At 41.8% G+C, this 21,234-nt stretch overlaps 1 protein-coding gene across 1 annotated transcript; it reads left to right on the top strand.

The window, feature by feature from the left end:
- Positions 1-6,010: 6,010 nt before the first annotated feature.
- On the top strand, positions 6,011-10,634 carry LOC308172046 (double-stranded RNA-binding protein Staufen homolog 2-like; the record flags this gene model as incomplete). The annotated part of the gene is made up of 8 exons (XM_080546957.1): positions 6,011-6,209; positions 6,346-6,467; positions 7,004-7,192; positions 8,003-8,101; positions 8,440-8,616; positions 8,991-9,089; positions 9,817-9,861; positions 10,473-10,634. 8 exons carry the CDS (start codon positions 6,011-6,013, stop codon positions 10,632-10,634), a joined length of 1,092 nt encoding a protein of 363 aa, XP_080403083.1.
- Positions 10,635-21,234: the final 10,600 nt, after the last annotated feature.

The raw sequence follows: 21,234 nt of genomic DNA, 5'->3' as shown, positions 1-21,234 counted from the left end.
CCGCTTTAAGGCCCTCCCATATAATAGTTGGATTAGTATCTCCATTGTCATTTATCTCTACATATTCTTTTATGGCTTTATTGATTTTTTTCAACAAAGATCTTATCTTGAAGAAGTGAATTGTTTAATCTCCATATTTTTTCTCCCTGCTTTATATCCAAATTTATAGTTATAGATAGCGTAGCATGATCTGATAAGTCCCTTGTGCCTATTGTGCATGTTTCCAGCCTCTCTACGTCTTTTTTAAACATGAAGAAATAATCCAGTCTATTGGAAGTTGAAAATCGTCCAGAATAATATGTATATGTTTTTTTAGTTGGATTTAGCATCCTCCATATGTCTACTAATCCAAATTCTGACATTGCACTTCTTAAAATTGATGATGTTTTATCAGCTCTGTGTGGTTTATTATTTGAGGAATCTAGCCTAGAATTTATTGTAAGATTCATATCTCCTCCCATTAGGGTGATTCCTTTACATTTTGTCATTAACATTTCAATTATTTCTGACGTGAATTCTGGGCCTAATTCCGGTGGATAGTATACATTTAAGAATGAGACAGTAATTGACTCTATTTTACCAATTACTAAAACAAACCTGCCCTCTTTGTCGTATATATGTTGTTCTTCTTTAAATGGTATATGTGGTTGTATAATTATAGCAACACCCCTCTTCTGTGTTCCATATGAACTGGAGTAAATTTGTCCCCTACTCAATTTGTCATGTTCTTTTTTCTTTAAATGGGTTTCTTGTAAAAAGAGGACATCTCCTCCAGCTCTCCTCAGTTGGAGGATAATCTTTTTCCTCTTAATTATGTTATTCAAGCCATTAACATTTAATGATATTATTTTCAACTTTTTCATATCTCCGTTTAAGGGCTTCATTTTAAACTAACATTACAAGTATTTCATGGAGTAGGCATATTGTCGGGACTAGGAAAACAGTAGGAGGAGGAAGGACAGTAGGGAAAGGAGACAGAGGGAAAGAGGAAGAGGAACAAGAACAAGAAGAAAAGAAAAGTAAAAAGAAGAAAAAGAGAAGAAAAAGACAAAAGAAAGAAAACATTGACAGGTTCAATTGTACCACCTTAATCAGGTAGTAAGTATCAGTGACCTTTATTGGAGGAGCCAAAGTGGTCCCAAAGTGTCAGCCGCCAAAATATAGTTACTCAGCAAACTTTGCATTGGCATCAACGTAACAGTCTCTCTATTCCCCTACTGGGGACAGGGGGCCATTTTCGAACATCATGTGTACAGTATACTGTTAGCATGGAAACATGGAAAACAGTGTGAATAATGCATTGAATGCTGGGAAATGTAGTCTATCAACGGACAATTGTATTAATGTCAATTTAAACAAAGGCACCAAATTACCTATCGTCATAAAAGTGGAACACACATAATATACATCGCAACAACACGTTTTAATGTCGTAGAAGTGAATAACGGAGATTAATCTTCTCGAACGTTCTCGCAAACGCATGCTGTACGTTCGTAAACTCGCTCCGGAAAATCTGACCAGCACTCACAGAACGCCTCTTGTCCAATCAAATCACTCGGCCCACCTTGAAACCATATGGGACCCACGTGGGCGTGCTGGCTGGGTATAGGGAACACGGATTCACCAAGCGTTTTTAAGAACAAATTTGTTCTTAAGAACAACATTTGTTCTTAAGACAAAACTTAAGAAGATTTGGTATTCCCGAAGAAAATCTTATCTTAACTTTAGTTTTTTCTTAACTTTCTTCTTAAGATTTTTCCTAAGATAGAACTTGAGAACAAATGAGATTCTCCAAAACAAAGTTCTTAGATTTCTTCTCAAATGTCTTCTTAACTTTAAGAGAAGCTCTCACCTGTCTTAAAGCAGCTAAAGTGAAAGGTAAGTCTTACTTGAACAATTTTGTATTGCATTTATTTGATTTTATTAATATTTAGTTTAGCCCTAGACAATGTGTTAACACATATTGTTAATTCAAGTTGGTCAGAGTACTTTTGTGTGAATGTTTTGTGTGAATGTGTGAATGTCTATCACATGTTTGCATGGGCGTCAGCAGCTTTTTGAATGTGGGGGGGACACTTATTTTTCGGGGGGTCTGGGGGTCCTCCCCCCGAATTTTTTTAAATAGTAGATTCAATTTCCTGCATTCTGGTGCGTTTTACACCCAAAATAATCTCCCTCTTTCTTTGTTTTTCCTTGGAGCTGGCATGGTCTGCAATTACTGACTACTATTATGTTTTGGTTTAACTCACAGAGGCCTGACACTGACACGTGGCACTTTTTAGGTACTTTATTAAATATGAAGATTCAAAAAGAATCAAAGAGTGAATTAGAAAAGAATGAGGTAACTTTGAGTCAACAAATTGAATAAAAAGTTATGAGGAAACATAAAATATGTACCTAGGCTACTCAGAGCCTATTACAATCAAACTTAGCCCTCTTCAGTGCATTGCAGAACATACAACTATAACAAACAAAAAAAATCACAGAGTGAATTAGAGCTGTCTCCACTGCCCCTGCCTGCTGCCCCTGCCTCTGACTCACTCTCACTCTCAACCACCTATATCAGGAGAAATGGGGATGCATTGAGCACTTGTTCATATTGTTTTTCTCTAATAGAACATTTGACATAGAAATACAATCATCAATACAAAAAATACAATCACAAGCATTTTAGAAATAGAAAAATAAATGGAACAGGTGTTTTCTTCTTATTTTTTAACCCTAGCTCAAGCAATCAGATGCAAAATTGATTCTTTGGGTGGGTGCAATGGCCAAATTAAATAGTGCAAATGCTCAGGGCAATGAACACGGGCAGGAGATGCAATAATGACAGGACAGGTAAGCACTGTGAGGTGTTTGTCGCCATTCTGTGCTTTTGATGACATTTCGCCTGTGTCTGTTCTGCATTTAAACATGTCTAACCGCACTAGTAATGCCTAACAAAACTGCTAGTGCCATATAGCTGATCTAGCTCGTATTTGGTTGCTAGTAGGCTATGCTAATTATATTGCTAATACAGAGAATGTCTCATAAGGTGCTAACATTCTTATCAGAAAAGCTGGCTGTGTTTGACCTTGGGAGAACGCAATGTTGCTGTTTGGCCACTCACGGGAAAACTTGGATGACTTTGACTTACTTTTCTCTTCTTAGAAAAAAAAAATCCTTATATCCATCTTGGTGGATGATCTAAATATCGTCTTGCCTCAGTCTGAATGTTTTGAATCTGCGTGCGTGTCTGATGCTGCGTGCCGTTAAAAACAGAAGTAAAACGCGGAGTGGATTTCTGGATATGGGCAATCCCCTACTCATAAAGTGGAACGGATTTGATTGTGAAGCAATGAAAATAACGCTGACCAGTCATGCAACATATTTTTGATGGCAAATGTGGGGGGGTCCAAACGACCTTGTTTCAAAGGTGGGGGGGACACGTCCCCCCCCAAATATATGGTGGTGACGCCCATGCATGTTTGTATGTTTGAGATATAACTGAAATGGGCCTTTCAGCCTGTGTCACATGTAGGCCTATTCCTAGATTACACCACAATGTACTCAGAAAGTAAATCAAGGAGGCAGTTGTTGTATTTGATGTATACTACTTAATTAATCATTATGAACATGTTATTTAAGTAGGCCAAGTAACTGAAACAATGTCCTTACTATTATTTATTTTATATTCACATTTTAGATGGAAGTTCTTCATAAGTTCAAAAGAGAGAGAGAGAGAGAGAGAGAGAGAGAGAGAGAGAGAGAGAGAGAGAGAGAGAGAGAGAGAGAGAGAGAGAGAGAGAGAGAGAGAGAGAGAGAGAGAGAGAGAGAGAGAGAGAGAGAGAGAGAGAGAGAGAGAGAGAGAGACACAGGTGTAAAAATCACAGTTCAAAATCTAAGAACTTCTTAAGTGAGAAAACTAAGAAGTTCTTAAGACATAGGACAATACTTAAGGAAAAAAATGGTGAATAGCGTTTAAGAACATTCTTAGGAACATCTTGTCTTTTTTCTTAAGAATTGTCTTAAGAATTATCTTAAGAACACTTTGGTGAATCCGGCCCCAGGTAGACAGGTGATTGGTTGACAGGACAGGAACACAGGTGGACTTGATGATGGATGATTAACAGGGAGACAATCAAGGGATCACGAACACCTGGGAGAGAGAGAGAGACACAGACACAAACACAAAGCAAAACAGACAGGGACGTAACAGCAAGTAAGTAACAATAGTGTCATATATTATATATACTCATATATCATTTGGTAGTTGACATCGCATTCGATTTGATCCGTGTTTCAATTCATATTTATTGTGTACATGTTTGCAGCCAGACAGAGACAGCTTTAAAGGGAGCTGAGCTAACAGCTAGCTAGCTTGCTAGGTCATCTAACTTAACCGCATGGGTGAATTGGACGACTTCGATGATGTTATATTATGTTATATGTTATGTTATATATACGTTATATATTATGTGTCGATTGTATTCAGGAATTAACAACGAGGAATGAGGAACAAACATGTTTATTGTAATACATGGAATGAGGAATATGGTTCACACGTGTGTTTGATATCATTCCATATTCCATTATATTCATTACCTTATCTTTACCGATGTTGAACGAAATTAAAATGCATTTGTTGACATTATTATATACTGGTGGGTAGGTTTTATGCAGGCATATTATCTAGCCTGACCGTGCCATTCAAACGCGCATGGCACATTCTAAATCGGTGCGTGTCCAGTTGTGCCTATTCATGGTTCGGTTCTGTTTTTCCAGAACAGCTGGTTCCTGCAGAGCATCGTTTCTCAACGGGGGCGTTCAGACAACATCGGGGGCCGCTGGAACAAATATGTTTTAAAGGGGGGCGTTGAGGTGTTCTTGGGGGGCGGTCACGCATAAAGTATTTTTCTCATGAAAAACAGCTGTCAGCAGTGTTATTACGGGTACGTTAGTAAATGCACGAACGGTCAGTTCGCTCGGACAAACCGTCTTTTCAAAGGTAGTATGGGTAGATCGCATGGCATTGAACAAAACCCAAAAGGAAAAAAAAAAAAAAAGTTCGCCTATCATTCATCCTAATAGCCCCCCAGGATGCACCGATTGATGATGACATGATTGATGATGACATGAGATGACATGATTGATGATGACATGATTGATGATGACATGAGATGACATGATTGATGATGACATGAGATGACATGATTGATGATGACCATCATGTCCATCATTTGATTTGATGTCTCGGTGCTAACGCGTTAGCCAGCTAGCCAGGTTATCTGGCTGAGGTAGTTGTTGGTGATTTATTTGGTTAACAGAGAAGCTAATAAATCAAATGTGCAAACAAATGACATCAATTGACATATCTCAGCTAGATAAGTCAACTGTCCTGGCTGGCTAACCAACACATTTGCAAACCTGACAGCATAGAGAGGAGGAGGGGTTGTAGCTGTTGCAAGCAATCGGAAATGAATCAATGGACAACTTAATGCATTATTGTAATGGTGTCGTCACTGGCGATCATGTTTCATTCCCTTCATTGAATGATGAAGTCAGAGCAGTTCAATCATGTTGTTGAGTGTTTGTCTGCAACACACCAGTGAACGAACCAATCCCCTTCTGATGAAGCTTTCATTCATATGAATCATCCTGAACTCAACACTAACACTTGATCACACTAAGAATTATAATGATGATCCTTTCCTTGTTGAACTGTGGTACATACCGAGTGCTTTTAGTTGCATTTCATGTACGAAAGGCGCTATATAAATAAAGCTTTACTTACTTACATATTTAGCAAACTAAGCACATTCATTGTGATAGTATGTGCATATTATCTGCAATGTGGTCTCTGTTGTCTTAACCCTTAACCCTGTCTTATTCCTCTACTTCCCAGGCAGAGCGTTGCAGTCTCTCACCTCATACAAACATACAAACATCTGCTTACGGCTCCTATTGCTGCTGAACTGCAAAGCTCCCACCCTGACCTCAGCCTGCCACTAACTCCACCCACCCCACCAGTATGTCTCAGCTCCTGCTCCAGTACCAGTGTCCGGGTAGCCCCATGCCCAACGCCGCCACCCCCCTGCAGCTGCCCCAGCCCCAGCCAGGCGACAGCATCCCCTGCACCTCGGCCACCCTGCCTCCAGAGAGTGCCAGTCACCCCCTCCGGAGCTCTGCCCTCCCCTCAGGGTCAGCCACTCCCTTCAGCCCCTCCACAGGTGTGTGTGTGTGTTTCTCTGTCTCTCTCTCTCGATCGATCGATCAGTACTTAAACTGTCTGTGTTTGAGAGCTCAGCCATGGATTCATGATTGTTCTCTCTTATCCTGTCTGTCTGTCTGTTTGTTTTGTTTTAGAAACGTACATGGCAAACCCTAAAGAGAAGACCCCAATGTGTTTGGTGAATGAGTTAGCCCGTTTCAACAAGATCCAACCTGAGTATAAGCTGCTCTGTGAGCAAGGGCCAGCTCACTCCAAGGTAACGACCGTTAAACGTTAGCGACCGTTCACAACTGCTGACTCACGAGCAGCAACCCTGGGAGACCACTGTTTGTCTCCGTTCTGCTCTTGAGTACTGGAGTTTATTGCAATAACAGAGGTTTTACATGGTTACTTTATTATTACTTACTTTACTTATCTTACTTTATTCTATTGTTGTTGATTTTGTATCCTGCTGCAATGCCGACGTCCAATAACCTAAGCCTAAGAATAATTTACTCTTGCGTACCTGTACATTGGATGTAATACCCTAAAACCCCCCCAAAAAAACCTAGGTTTAGAAGAAGGTGATAGAAGGAGGTTTTTCCTTCTATCAATGGCCCCGGGCCTGAGCTGGATGACTCTTCCTGATACGACTGGTGGATTGATGATTCACTTGCTTAGTCAAATGTATCGATTGTAAGTCGCTTTGGAATAAGGTGTCTGCTAAATGCCAAAAATGTATAAAAAAAAAATCTATGTAAATACAAGCGATTCTGATTCTCTCTCTGTCTGTCTGCCTGCTGTGTCTCCCAGATCTTCTCAGTGAGGCTGACCCTGGGGGAGCAGCAGTGGGAGGCGGAGGGGACCAGCATAAAGAAGGCCCAGCACTCTGCCGCCGCCTCGGCCCTGGCCCAGACCCCACAGCAGCTAGCCAAACACGACGCCACAGCCAAGGCCCTGAAGACGCTGCAGAAGGAACCCATACTGCAGCAGCTGCCAGAGGTGAGGGGAGGGGAGGTGAGGGGAGGGGGAGACACAGAGGTGAGGGGAGGGGGGGGGGTGACACAGAGGTGAGGGGAGGGGGGGGGTGACACAGAGGTGAGGGGAGGGGGGGGGTGACACAGAGGTGAGGGGAGGGGGGGGGTGACACAGAGGTGAGGGGAGGGGGAGACGCAGAGGTGAGGTGAGGGGGGGGGGGAGGGGGTGACACAGAGGTGAGGGGAGGGGGAGACACAGAGGTGAGGTGAGGGGGGGGGGGGAGGAGGGGGTGACACAGAGGTGAGGGGAGGGGGGGGGTGACACAGGTGAGGGGAGGGGGTGACACAGAGGTGAGGGGAGGGGGAGACACAGAGGTGAGGTGAGGGGAGGGGTCGACACAGGGCAGCAGTGCTACATGGAGCTCACTGCCTCATCTGTTCTGCAACATGAAAGCAAATGTATGCCGTGCTGTTATATCACAGCACCTCATTGTTGGTACAGTACAGAGCCAGACAGTCAGTGTTCCCCCCCAGGTTCCCCCCAGGATGTTCAAACAGCGTGGTGCTGGATTGCATTATGGTGTTGATTCATGTCAGAATGCACACAGATACTACTACAACACTGAATTCACTAAGGAATAGGATCATTGTTTCACCGTTGCTATACTTGTTAACAACAATGTCATTGGTAAAGATAGTTACTCTAGTCATTACTAAACATCGTTTAATCTGCCTTCAAATGTTTACATAATGGCTCCTTCTTTGGGGAGACCATGAGACAGTGTTCTATGGTATATGTATATGTATGTTCTAATACAAACTCTGTTGGTTGCAGATGAACGGAGGAGAACCCGCGGAAGTGAACCTCAACAAGTCTGAGATCAGCCAAGTGTTCGAAATTGCACTGAAGAGGAACATGCCAGTGGACTTTGAGGTGGGCAGAGAACAGAACCCCAGATGGGCCCATGATGCTTCTCCCATTTGCAACTCATGACAAAATTGAGTTTTTTACATAATCTGATCCATTAGGTGTTTATTAATGCCTGTGTGGTGTTATTTTTAAAATGTTGACATTTTTGATTTAGTAATTAATAAAATACAAAGGTTCCATCTCACAGAACATAATGGAATGTAAAAACTTTGACGCTCAATATCTCTGAACTGCCCTAAACGGAGATAGAACCTTAGAATTCTAAGCTCACGAACTGTGCAAGTCATTTGTGGATCCTAGTCATCTCTCTGATAGCCTCCGTGTGTCTCCCTGTCCCCCAGGTTCTGAAGGAGGCGGATCCACCCCACATGAAGAGCTTTGCCGTGCGGGTGATAGTGGGGGAGTTCTCCGGGGAGGGCGAGGGGAAGAGTAAAAAGATCGCCAAGAAGCTGGCAGTTACGGCCGTGCTGGAGGAGCTGAGGAGGCTGCCACACATGCCCACGGTGAAATCCTTGAAAGTTTGTGAATTTGAGAAAAAAAAATCAAGGCCTTAAAAATAGACATGGGTCATTGAAAGTGCTTGAATTCCCCCTCTCTCTCTCTCTCTCTCTCTCTCTCTCTCATTTTTTTAATATACATGTATATTCAAAAATGTTTTACTTTCAAGCCTCTATTTGTAATTGTTGTCTGTGAGCGGATAATTCCTATTATATAAATTCTCATCTAGTTCTGTCTCAAATGCCGTGTTGGGTCCTTGAATTTGAGGGAATTGAGTCGTGAAAGTCCTTGAAAGGTGCTTGAATTGGATGTTTCAGAAGGTGTGGGAACCCTGTAATAATTACGACTCTCTCTCTTTCTCTCCCCCTCCACCCACCTCCTGCCCTCCCTCCAGCTGCAGACCAGCCCAGAGTACGGGCTGGGCATGCACCCCATCAGCCGCCTGGCCCAGATCCAGCAGGCCAAGAAGGAGAAGGAGCCAGAGTACTGCATGGTGCCTCGGCGCAGAGAGTTCGTTATGCAGGTGAGACGCCCGTCTTGTTGACGCCTGCCTTGTTGCTAATAATTCCAAGAGTAAAAACAAAACACGGTGCAGCAGCTTTCAGTCACGCTGCCGCATGCTCCTGGAACAAACTCCCTGAAGAAATCAAACTGGCCCAAACCCTTAAAATATTTAAATCTAAGCTAAAAACCTTAATTTTTTGCACCAGTTATGATTAAACACAAACACTTCTATCAATGTCTTTTTTCCATTAACTATTGTCTTTTTTTTTTTTTTCATTTACTTCTTATATTTGCTTTTATTCATTGTCATTTTTATTTTCTTACTATGCTCCTCTTGCTGTATTTTTAAATAATGTATGTAAAGCACTTTGACTTGCCCCTGTTGTATGAAATGTGCTATACAAATAAACTGGCCTTGTTGACGCCTGCCTTGAGCTCACCTCTAGCCTGGAAACTCTACCTGGACCACTGGATGTTCACCAGCTGCTGTCCGCTGTCCGTTGACCATCTCTTGTTCGGTCTGTGGTGTAGTCTAGGTGATACGCAGGACTACACCGTATACCCACTAGGAAAGGCCAAGGATTTCCATATACCCACTTAAACATGTGTGAGGATACGTAACAGCGTTTTGTGACAGAACTATTGAGATTATTATAATTATTATTATTGAGACTATTGACTATTGACAGAACGAGAAGGAGCCGGAGTACTGCATGGTGACGGAGCGAGGCCTGCCTCGACGCAGAGAGTTTGTTATGCAGACGCCTGTCCAGGGTTCGACAGTAACGCTGGTTTACTTGCCCGGAGCAAGTAAAACATTCGCGGGGTTTGTTAGCCTGAGCACGACGACGCTGCTGGATCCTGGATATGTTTACCTGTGTGCAGGAAGAACAACAGACGGCGCAGGCGCCAGACCAGACTAGATGATCGTGAGTGAAGATATTATCAAAGCGTACGGGTGATCGACAGGCGCGATCATCTAGTCTGGTCTCGCGCCTGCGCCGTCTGTTGTTCTTCCTGCACACAGGTAAAAATATCCAGGATCCAGCAGCGTCGTCGTGCTCGCGCAAACAAACCTAGAGAATGTTTTACTTGCTCTGGGCAAGTAACACAGTGTTACTGTCGAACCCTGACGTCCTGTTGACTCCTGCCTTGAGCTCACCTCTAGCCTGGAAACGACACCTGGACCAATGGATGTTCCCCTGCTACTGTCCGTTGACCATCTCTTGTTCGGTCTGTCCCTTGCAGTCTCTCTGTCGTCGTCGTCGTCCCCTCTTTCTCTCTCCCTCCCTCCCTCTCCCCCTCTGTTTGTTATCTCCCCCTGGCACCCCTGGCTCTCTGACCTGTGTACGCCCTGTGTTTGTGCCGCCAGGTGACGATCTGTGGCCAGTGTGCGGAGGGCATGGGCCCCAGTAAGAAGGTGGCCAAGAGGAACGCAGCAGAGAAGATGTTGGAGCTGCTGGGGATCAGTGTGCCTCAGCCGCAGCCGCCCAAACCTGCTCTGAAAACAGATGAAAAGGTGCAGCAGTGTTGATAATAATAATAATTCATTGTATTTATATAGAGCTTTTCCGAGTGTGTGTGTTTGTGTGTGTGAGTGAGACTACAGTCCAAAGGATGGACACAATGGTAAGTCCCTCTTTTGCCTACAATAAATAGGTTGCATATCTCAGAATTGCTCTTTTGGTGTCTCAACCCCTTATTTTCTCTTATAGGTACAACCTAACAGAAGATTTTTTTATTTTTTTTGATGGTTCACATAAAACGGACCAGGCATAAAGGTGGACCACAAGAAGACCATACATACATACATACATACATACATACATACATACATACATACATACATACATACCCTTATAATAATAATGCATCATGTCCTGCCGTTTGGACCTTATAGTGACATTCACACAAACACACATCCATCTGCTTTCATACAGTAGTGTTATCATTTATATAAGGGCACCATTTTAATTGTCTTTTAATTCAGCCTGCAAATGCATGTGAAGCCTGAAGTTGACCATGCTTCTTGTGAATTATCGTACTGAAATAAAGTACTGAAAAAAGGTCACTGTTATCTTTTTCTTTTCTTTTATATATACTTAGTTTTTATTTCAGTTTCAGCAACTTGTACAATCATGTCATGTTTTGTCTACAGTTTTTTCCATTATTTTAGCTGTACACATATTATGGTCTATGAATGTGGTTCAAAGCAAGACACACAAAGCAAAAATGAACGATCAACAAAGATATTGAGAGACATAGTGACAGAAATAAAAGTAAAGATTTTGAAATGAAAGAAAAGGGGTAGGGGGGAGTAGGGTCGTCACTGTTATCTTTGATGACGAATTGCATTGCCTGTATGAATTGCTTGGCCTCTTTGTGCACATAATAAGGCACCATTGTTACAGTTTTTTACGATTGCTAACTCACTATGTTCAATACTGAAACCACAGTTTCACAACTCTTCATACAGTCAGCAGAGCAGAAACCCATGTGAACAAAACTGTGACTCTTTCTCTGTGATTTGTGCATTGCTTTCATACAGAATGCATTCAATGACTACGTTCTCTAAATGCCATAACACTTCTCTCATTCAAACTCTAAAATACTATGTATTTGCAACACATTTTTTCATTGCTAACATACTGTGTTCAAAACTCTGAAGAACACGTTCAAAACTGAATTATTTGGTGCAATTTTGCAGTAATCATATTCCTATAATATATGACAGAAAGCTCGCAATAAACAGTTTTTTTGCACAGTGTTTGAGTGTGCAGATGCTGTTATTTTGCACTCTATTGATACTCTTCAGTTCCAGAACCTCAGCAAAGTCTGATAAGGGATGAGCGGTGGTATTTTCACTATTTGCAGTAATCATATTGAAATGTCTAGAAAATGTTAGCAGAATATATACAATGAAATGAAATAGACTAGATGCATTGCCAGGGAAGACATTAGATGTGACCAGATGCAGACCAGAGGGTGGACCAAAACCCTCAGGAGTGAGACATTTTTGGTGTGATTGCTATTGTATTGTAGCCCTGGAATTTCAGTTTTTATTTTTTATTTGAACTTTGCATCTTCCACTTTATTTTTCACTTTGGATTTTACACAAGTAAATGTAGTGTACTTTGAAGTAAATGTACCATAACTTACTTTCTGCAAAGATACTGGAAAAAAAAGGATAAAACATAGAATATAAAGGATAGAAGCAAAAGATAGGATAAAGGATAGAAGCAAATTGTGGCGTTTCTGATTCATTCTTGTTGCCTAATACTTTACAGTTTTACAGTCAACTATTCTGTCTATGAATACTATAAATCAAACAATTTTTATAATGAAATATTCATTCTTGTGAAAATCATTCAAACTATGTAATGCTCCCTGTTGTTAGTGTTTTGTAAGTCAGAATGTTATGAATGACAGTGTATGCTTCTGAGTGAACATTGTTGACAGTGTGTGGTTGAACGAGCTTCTTTTGAGACATGAATGAAGTCATTGGCCAACATGAGTGTTACGAATGCAGACTGTATGAAGAGTTGTGAAACTGTGGTTTCAGTATTGAACATGGTGAGTTAGCAATCGTAAACAACTGTAATCCATAGGATCCACAGAAGCCCAAACAGGCTCAGCTCTGAGTTGTGCCAGAAGGTTCTACTGCAGCACTTGGGCGCCATCTTATGGTACTTTTCTATGAAGCTCGGGAGGGAGGAGACAGATGACTGACGTCATCAAATCCACATTTGCGCGCGGAGAAGCTGTCCAAAGTCGACTGTCCAGACGCTGTCCAGACGCTGACCAAACGACGTCCAATCTAGGTTTGTGAGCAGGATATTATTTAATTTAGATCGAGAAGAAATGATGTTCATGTCTAACAAAAAAACTAAATGCGTGCTGTGGTGTTGACATGGGCTAGAGGTAAATAATCCATCTGAGGTAAATAATCGTACTGTTATAAACTGTTTAAGAACAGCTTCCAATACAAACGGAACCAAATTAATTGTAACAGTAGTTTGAAAAACATTAGTGTAACATACATACATACATACATGCAATTTCAAATTACAAATATAGTGTTGTCAGGGCTTGACATTAAGCTTTTTCAGTGAACTTATCTATAACTTTGCATACCTGCATTCTTATGAATATGTTGGTTTTGTTTATACGTGCTTTAGGGAGGGTATTAAGTTATTTAACATGATGGCATATATTTACATGTGAATAAAATATTACTAAAAAGGTGTTATCATTGTTGTTATTTGTATTTTGTACTGTGCAGCCAAAAAGGCTATCGTAAATCTTTGAGCAAGTAACGTTATTTATACTTATAATATATACTATACTATATATATTATATTAGTTTACTCAAAGATCTACGATAGTGTTTTTGGCTGCACGGGGTGGCCAGATTTCTAGCACGACTGAATGACCAGCCAAATTGTACACACGTTGTATAGACACTGTCCACTGAAAACCGGACATCTGGCAACCCAAAATTTATATTTACTCTACTGTACGTACGTTGTTAAGTGAAATGCATTACAGTATATATGTCCTCAGTTGAATATATTGTGTTTATCCTATGCCCAGGTTAATGAGGGGATGCAGTGCTGTTGTTGTACCACTGGGGGGCGCTGCATAAGACTGCAGGCTTGTGTGTTGTTAATATTGTAGCGAACAGGAACTTGGTAGTGTAACTCGCCCCATGCGGGGGTCGAACCCCGATCTCCCGCAGAACCGCGCTAACCACAACAACAAGAGAGTTAACTCCCTTGGTGGAGCTGCTAACGGACCTCGGGGGGGTATCATTCAGGAAAGTGTAGCGCGGCGCCCCATGCGGGGGTCGAACCCCGATCTCCCGCATAACCGCCGGCCGCGCTAACCACTATACCAAGGGAGTTAACTCCATTGGTGGAGCTGCTAACGGACCTCATACAGGTTCGTTACAATATGTTGATGTGTTGATGCACTTGTCCGAGTTGTTGTCTACCATTCTAAGTTAGCTCGACTGAGCGAAAGAGTTTTATTCCTTTTGGTGAGGAGAAAATAAAACCATGCCCGAGGGCAAAACAGTTCATCGTCTCCGATATTGATTCTATTGAGTGCAACGTAGGTGGAAGCTGCCATCATAAACGTTAACATACAGTATGTAATTTACCGGTAACCTGAATGGATGAAATGGATGACGAAAAGCTCATAACTTGTCAACCAGTCAACCTGAAATCTTCAATTGTGGATGGAGCAATCATCTATTTTAACGGTTTGACAGTTGAGGGCAAGATGTGAACATCACCATCAGCCAGCCACTACACCTACAGTATATAGCCCACAGCTGCAACTATACACATTACTAGCTATACGAATTACTGCATGCATGATTTATTTACCTGTCATGCCACATAGCTACACGGCCCATCTCACATACAAGACGCCTATATTACATAATAATAACAATCGAGCATGTAGGCACAATATTGTAGCGTGAACGCAGGAACATTCGTCAGCCAGACGGACTTACATATTGAGCCTCATCGGTTGGACGCAGTGCACCGCTCAGACCCCACGGGGGGTCTCAAATACCCGGCGAGTTACGTGCCCTTTTAATTATTTACTATTCAGCCAATATGTCCAATGTTTGTCTTATTTATAGACCTATGATTATTTGAATGAGATGAATTTGTACTACTCTATATTTATGATGATTAATTGAGATGCATGATCAGTTGTGGAAGTTGAGTCCTAGGGGCGAATAGCTAGATGTTGGACTGTCTCCGTCCTCCGAATCTATGTCTGCCTGATCATCGCCCATAATAATAAAGTGGCTTTTATAATACACCTTTCTGGCTGTGTGTTTTGTGCGCTCCCCCTCTCCTGACATTTTACCAATACCCCTAAATCAGGGGACCCACATATTTTATCACAATATGTCCAGTTGTATCTTGTAGAAATTATGGAAGCAAGGCAAGCAATATTGGTAGAGCCTATTGTAATCAGCCTGCCTGGTCCGACTACGTAACAATAAAGTAACAATTGAGAATGGAATGTTGTGGTGCAACAAAATCGCATCGCACGCCGTGTGCATTGGGATGAGATTTTCTATGATTTTCTCATAGACTTCAATGGTGTGAGTTGAAAATCGAATTTTGCGGTGCGACAAAATCGCATCGCACGCCGTGTGCATTGCAATCGAATGTTGTCCGGCGACAAAAATCGCACACCGTGTGCATTGGCCTTTAGAGTATAACCCCGACTGAAGGGAAGCCCATGCCATGTCCACTCAATACATGTAAAATGTGCATTTATGCTTTCGCTCTGACTGAACTTTTCCCAAACACACTAAAGGACATATCACGTAAAGCAAACCGTTTGTTTTATTATTTATAAACATGCGTGCTGAAGATCTAGTAGCACGTCATCAGTTTGACATGGTAAAACATAGGCCTACCTACTGTATACAGTGCCCTCCATAATTAGTGGGACAGTGAAGCATGTTTTCTTCCTTTGACTCTATGCACCAAAAGTTTGGATTTGAACTCAAACAACTACTATGAGGTTAAAGTATACATTATATTTTATTTAAGGGTATTTAGATGGATAGACGGGTACTTTATTGATCCTTGAGGCGAAATGAAGGCGTTACAGCAGCTCACACCACAAACAACAACGAAATAAAGTGACAACTGCATAATAGAAAAAGACAGTATTTAAAAATAAAAATAAAAAATAAAAACATAATCAGACATCTGATCTGAAACATTATACAGTAACAACAGCCCAGTATGATTTAACATACACCCAGCCTGACTCTGATCGCCCTGATCCAGCCAGCCGGAGGATGAATTATTGTGTACATACTGTTTCCCCATTTAGAAATGGTGGCAAGTTTTATATATAGTACCGCTATTTCATGGTGCATAACTAGCAACAGTCCCATAAACCCAATGAGAGGGCTCACAACACATCACACACTCCTACCCCCAAACCCTGTCCCAAGTTCCCCAAAAGTCCTCAACATCTCCCCGCGGTGCAGGTCAGGTCAGGTCAGGTCAGGTCAGGTCAGGTCAGGTCAGGTCAGGTCAGGTCAGGCCAGACCTTTCTGGGGGCTGTTCTCTGGGTTGGAAACACACAAGTCATTTTACATTTAAATGTTTGGTATTTAGCAGGCGCCTTTATCCAAAGCAACTTACAAGGCTTTGAGCCAAACATAAGTGCCAAAAGTGACAGTGGAAAATGAAATTACCGTAAATATTGTAGACATGTGTTTTATAACAGTATAATTAGAGGCATGTAACAACAAACAAACACAACAGCCCAATTATGTGAAGCAATGATATGACACTGACAGGAAAAACCTGCACACAGAACAGTGGAACATGTTTTTGTTGAATTCTCTTGCTACTTGTACATCAAGCCTCACGCTACAGAAACAGGCTCCTGCCCTATAGGTCATTAGGCTCGAGAACCATCGGTTCTCACGGCTACTTTCTTATGTGATCTTGACGACTTGTCTACTTTCTCACCTGGTTCTTGCTCTCTCTCTGGTATGCCAACTCCATCCTGCTTTCTTTCCTTCTCTCCCTCTTTTGCTGTCAACCTAAAGGCAAACATAACAACCAGAGTATTTATAATCTAATAAGAGGTATAAATTGATCCATATCAATTTATAACATCATTCTAATTGAATATTGGGTTGCTGTGGGCATTGCAGTCAGATAATGTCATTTTGACCTTACTCTCTCAGCTGAAAAAATGTGTATGTCCATCTATGGAAAAACAGACATCAGCCAAGCTTCAGCCAAGGCAAACAATGGCAGCCCGCCACTGATAGGAGAAATCGAGAAAGAAAGAAAGTCTGAGGTTTGGCAGTTAAGTGCGATTCTGACTGCATAACTTGAGACTTTTTTACTCAGCAAATTAAGAGATTCTAATTAATCTAATCTAATTTCTTATTAAAATCATCAAAACTAAGGCATGTTATAATAAAGTAAAAAAAAGAATTGATTCCTCTAACCCAGACCTGGGCATTGTACGGCCCCGGGGCCGCATGCGGCCCAATGGATGTATAATAATACTAATAACATGTAAATAACATGTAGAAATAACATGTAAATAAGTGTAGGCAATGCGTCCAGTACAATTGCATTGCTTTTATTTTGAAGGCGACAATTTTATTTTCAAATTACGTATGTGCGTGCGTGACTATGTTACTATGCTCGTTCCCCGCTGGTGGAATGAGCTTCCCACGGATGTCAGAACTGCAGAGTCATTCCCCATCTTCTGTCAGAGAATGAAGACCCATCTCTTCAGGCTACACCTTAACTGCTCCTCCTGACACATCTACTACCCCCCTGCAATGTGTCTCCAGAGACAGCTACTACCCCCTTGTACCGTTTCTCCAATGTCTATTAATCTTCCTTCTTCTAGCACGACGACTGCCAAAGGCCCCTGGCCTATGCATAGATTACTTTTCCTGCTACGACTGTTGGATAGATTATTTACTTAGTCAAATGTATGATTGTAAATTGCTTTGGAATAAGGCGTCTGCTAAATGCCAAAAATGTAAATGCCCAGTGATGGGCTGTGAGCACAAGTCACACTAGAGGACGTTGGGCCCTCATGCCACCCTCATGGGTCTGTTTCTGACAGTTTGGTCAGAAACATGCACACAAGTAAGCTGCTGGAGGTCATTTTGTAGGGCTCTGGCAGTGCTCCTCATGTGATGGCCTGTCTCCCGGTATCTCCTCTACGCTCTTGAGATTGTGGGGCGGCTGTGGCGCAGGAGGTAAAGCCGCCGTGTAATGATCGCAAGGTTGGCAGATCGGCGGTTCGAGCCCCAGCTGGCCACATGTCGAAGTGTCCTTGGGCAAGACACTGAACCCCAAATTGCTCCGAGTGAGCGGACCGGCGCCTTACATAGTAGCTTGCCGCCATTGGTGTGTGAATGTGTGTGTGAATGGGTGAATGAGAGGCCGTTGTAAAGCGCTTTGGAATAAGGCGCTATATAAGTCAGTCCATTTACCATTTAGATTGTGCTGGGAGACACAGCAAACCTTGCGATGGCCATCCTGGAGGAGCTGGACTACCTGTGTAACCTGAATGGGCTGGAGGTAGCACCTCATGTTACCAGTAATGACAAGGGCACTAGCAAAAAGCAAAACAAGAGAAGAATCAGTCAGGACTGTGGCCACCACCTGCATAACTACTTCCTTTTGGGGGGTTGTCTTGCTGTTGCCTCTCCTGTCCACCTGTTGTCGCTTTCATTTGCACCAAAGAAGGTGAAATTGATTAAACAGAAAAAAAATGTAAGGAATAACTAATGAAGGGACAGAAGGACAAAAAAACGGAAGCAAGTATGGACGAACAGACGGATGGAAGAACAAAATAATGAACAGATGAAAGAATGTAAGAAATGAAGAACGAAAGAACCTAAGAAATGAAGAAGGTAATAACATAAGAAATGAAGAACAAAAGAATTGAAGAATGAACCAGGGCCGACCCAAGGCATGTAGGCTGTTGTTTTGTTGTTAACATAGTTAACTAATTTGTAGTGTTCACTTTATTTATTTGGAATATTTTGCACTCTTAAATTGATTGTTCATTGCTATTTATTTGTCAAAAATATGTTCGTTTTTTATTGGTGTTCATTTGTCATTGTCTTTACTTATAGACCTTGTTATGTGCAAGTTTGTTGCTTTTATAGTTTAAATGTTGACTATTATTTTGAATACTTTGCAGTTGTTGTAAATAGTTATTTAGTTTCTATAGTAGCCTAGCTGTTTTGTAGTTAACAGAAGAACAACAAAAACTAACTAACGGAAGAATGAAAGAATGGACAAGAGAACGAACAGAAGAATGAAAAAGATGAAGAACGGGCGGAAAAAAACAACAACTGAGGAACGAATGGACAAATGAAAGAACTGAAGAATAAACGAATGAAAGAACGGACAGACTGACAAATGAAAATCATCTTCATGGGGTTGGGGGAAGTGAATCTTCATCCTCATCATGGGGTTGGGGAAATGAATCTTCATCCTCATCATGGGGTTGGGGAAGTCAATCAATCATGTTTGGCATTTAGCAGACTTATTCCAAAACGACTTACAATCAATACATTTGACTAAGTAAGTGAATGATCTATCCAACAATCGTAGCAGGAAAAGTAATCTATGCTCAGGCCAGCTGGGCCATTGGCAGTCGTCGTGATATAGAAGAATTAACGATTATTATAGACACTGGAGTAGAAATCTTAGAAGACACAGAGGGAGAAGCTGCCGGTTGACAGCTTAACCCTTAAACGACAGTCCTGATTGGATATCAATAATAATTGGCTAACATCATAACTGCCACCTGCTCACACCTTCATATGGTAATAATAATAATACTTCTATCTCTTTTGAAAATGCAGGGTCACTCCTCTAAAATGGTTCATTTAATTAATTCCCTGCCCTGGGCCTATACATTGCACAGGAGAAGGCCCCCTTTGGCATGTTCATATGATGTTCCCTGGAGCTGTGTTCTGCTGCGGTTGCTGTGAAGCTGAAGAACACACACACACACACACACACACACACACACACACACACACACACACACCAGGGTTCGACGTTACGTTTTTTTCCTACTTGCCCTGCAGGGCAAATATACTTGCCCCATCTAAATTTCTACTTGCCCTGCCTATCGTCAGAAACTGCAATATGCAAGAAACAAGCAATATGTCAGAAACTGAACCTATCAATCAGTAGTCATTCAGATCAGTGAAATGATAAGTGCTATTTCTGAATATTCAGACGGGGCCAATTACACCCTCTGTGCCCTCTCGGAACAGGTGAGACACCTGTTTAACGCCGGTCACAGTTCACATTAGGGGTGGGAATCACAGGGTAGGTCACGATACGATACCAATGGTATCACAATACAGCGATTCTGCGATAATCGATACATAGTAAGACAATTAATCAGCGATACATCACGTGTTAACATCACTGTGTTAACATCACTGTGTATACATACATCACTGTGTTAACTGAAGAACAAATACCACTATAAAGGCAAAAAGCAGGAATTATATTTTTTATTCATTCACTTTGTTGCCACTGGTTGTGAACAATGAAACAAACAATAAATTAGGCCTAGCCTACATCTTTTTTACTCTTAGCTTAGTGTCTCATACACACACACTGACTGCAACTTGTCCATGTGTGCCTGCATCATTCATACAAAATAAAGTGCCAAAAGGCAGAACTGCCCAGAATGCAGGAAATGTTAAAGGAAGGACTATAGAATGTGAAGACTGATGTCTGTCCTACTTAGAAAAGAGGCTACAGTGCAGCCAGCAGTATCATTATGCTATATACACAAGTCAGTGGAAAAGTTTCAAAACATCTGGAATGGTGTAATTAAACAATGACTATAATTAGTTAGTGTCTCTCTTCAAATCGGTCTCTCAACCATACAATGGGTGCGTTCGTAAATACGCTCTGAGAGCACGGGAGCGCACCCGGGGTGCTCTCTGACCCTTGGAAATTCACTGATTTCAGTTGAAACCAGAGTGCTCTGAAACCAGCGCAGGTTTCCAGAGCGTATCTACGAACGCACCCTTTGTGTGTCATTGTGAGGCAGTATCTTCATTGAAGACCTCTGATGAATCCTCGTTTTAGCGATCTTGACAGTGATCAAGATTTTTAGCACAAAGTTCCTCACGACTTATGTTAAATGTCAACGATCAGTCTTGTGTTTCCACTGCGTGAACACGTTTATGCCTTTCAAGATGTCCTTGTTGAGCAAAGTCCTTTCCACAGCAGGTGCACTGATAGGGCTTCTCACCTGTGTGAATCCGGTGATGAGCCTTCAGGTGCCCTAGCTGAGAGAAACTCCTGCCACAATCAGAGCATCGGTGAGGCTTCTCACCTGTATGGGTCTGCTGATGTTTCCTCAGGGCACCTGAATTAATAAAACTCTTTTCACAAACAGGACAGACATATGGTCTTTCCCCTGTGTGAATCCTTACGTGGTCTTTGAGGGCTCCCGAATGGGAGAAATTCTTCTCACACACAGAACAACAGTAGGGTCTTTCACCTGTGTGAACCCTAGTATGTTGAATTAATTGACCTGAATTGGAAAATTGTCTTCCA

The sequence above is a fragment of the Nansenia antarctica genome (assembly GCF_963989245.1).
Source record: "Nansenia antarctica genome assembly, chromosome: 16".
Taxonomy (NCBI): domain Eukaryota; kingdom Metazoa; phylum Chordata; class Actinopteri; order Argentiniformes; family Microstomatidae; genus Nansenia; species Nansenia antarctica.
This window is presented reverse-complemented; position numbering and strand designations above follow the sequence as displayed.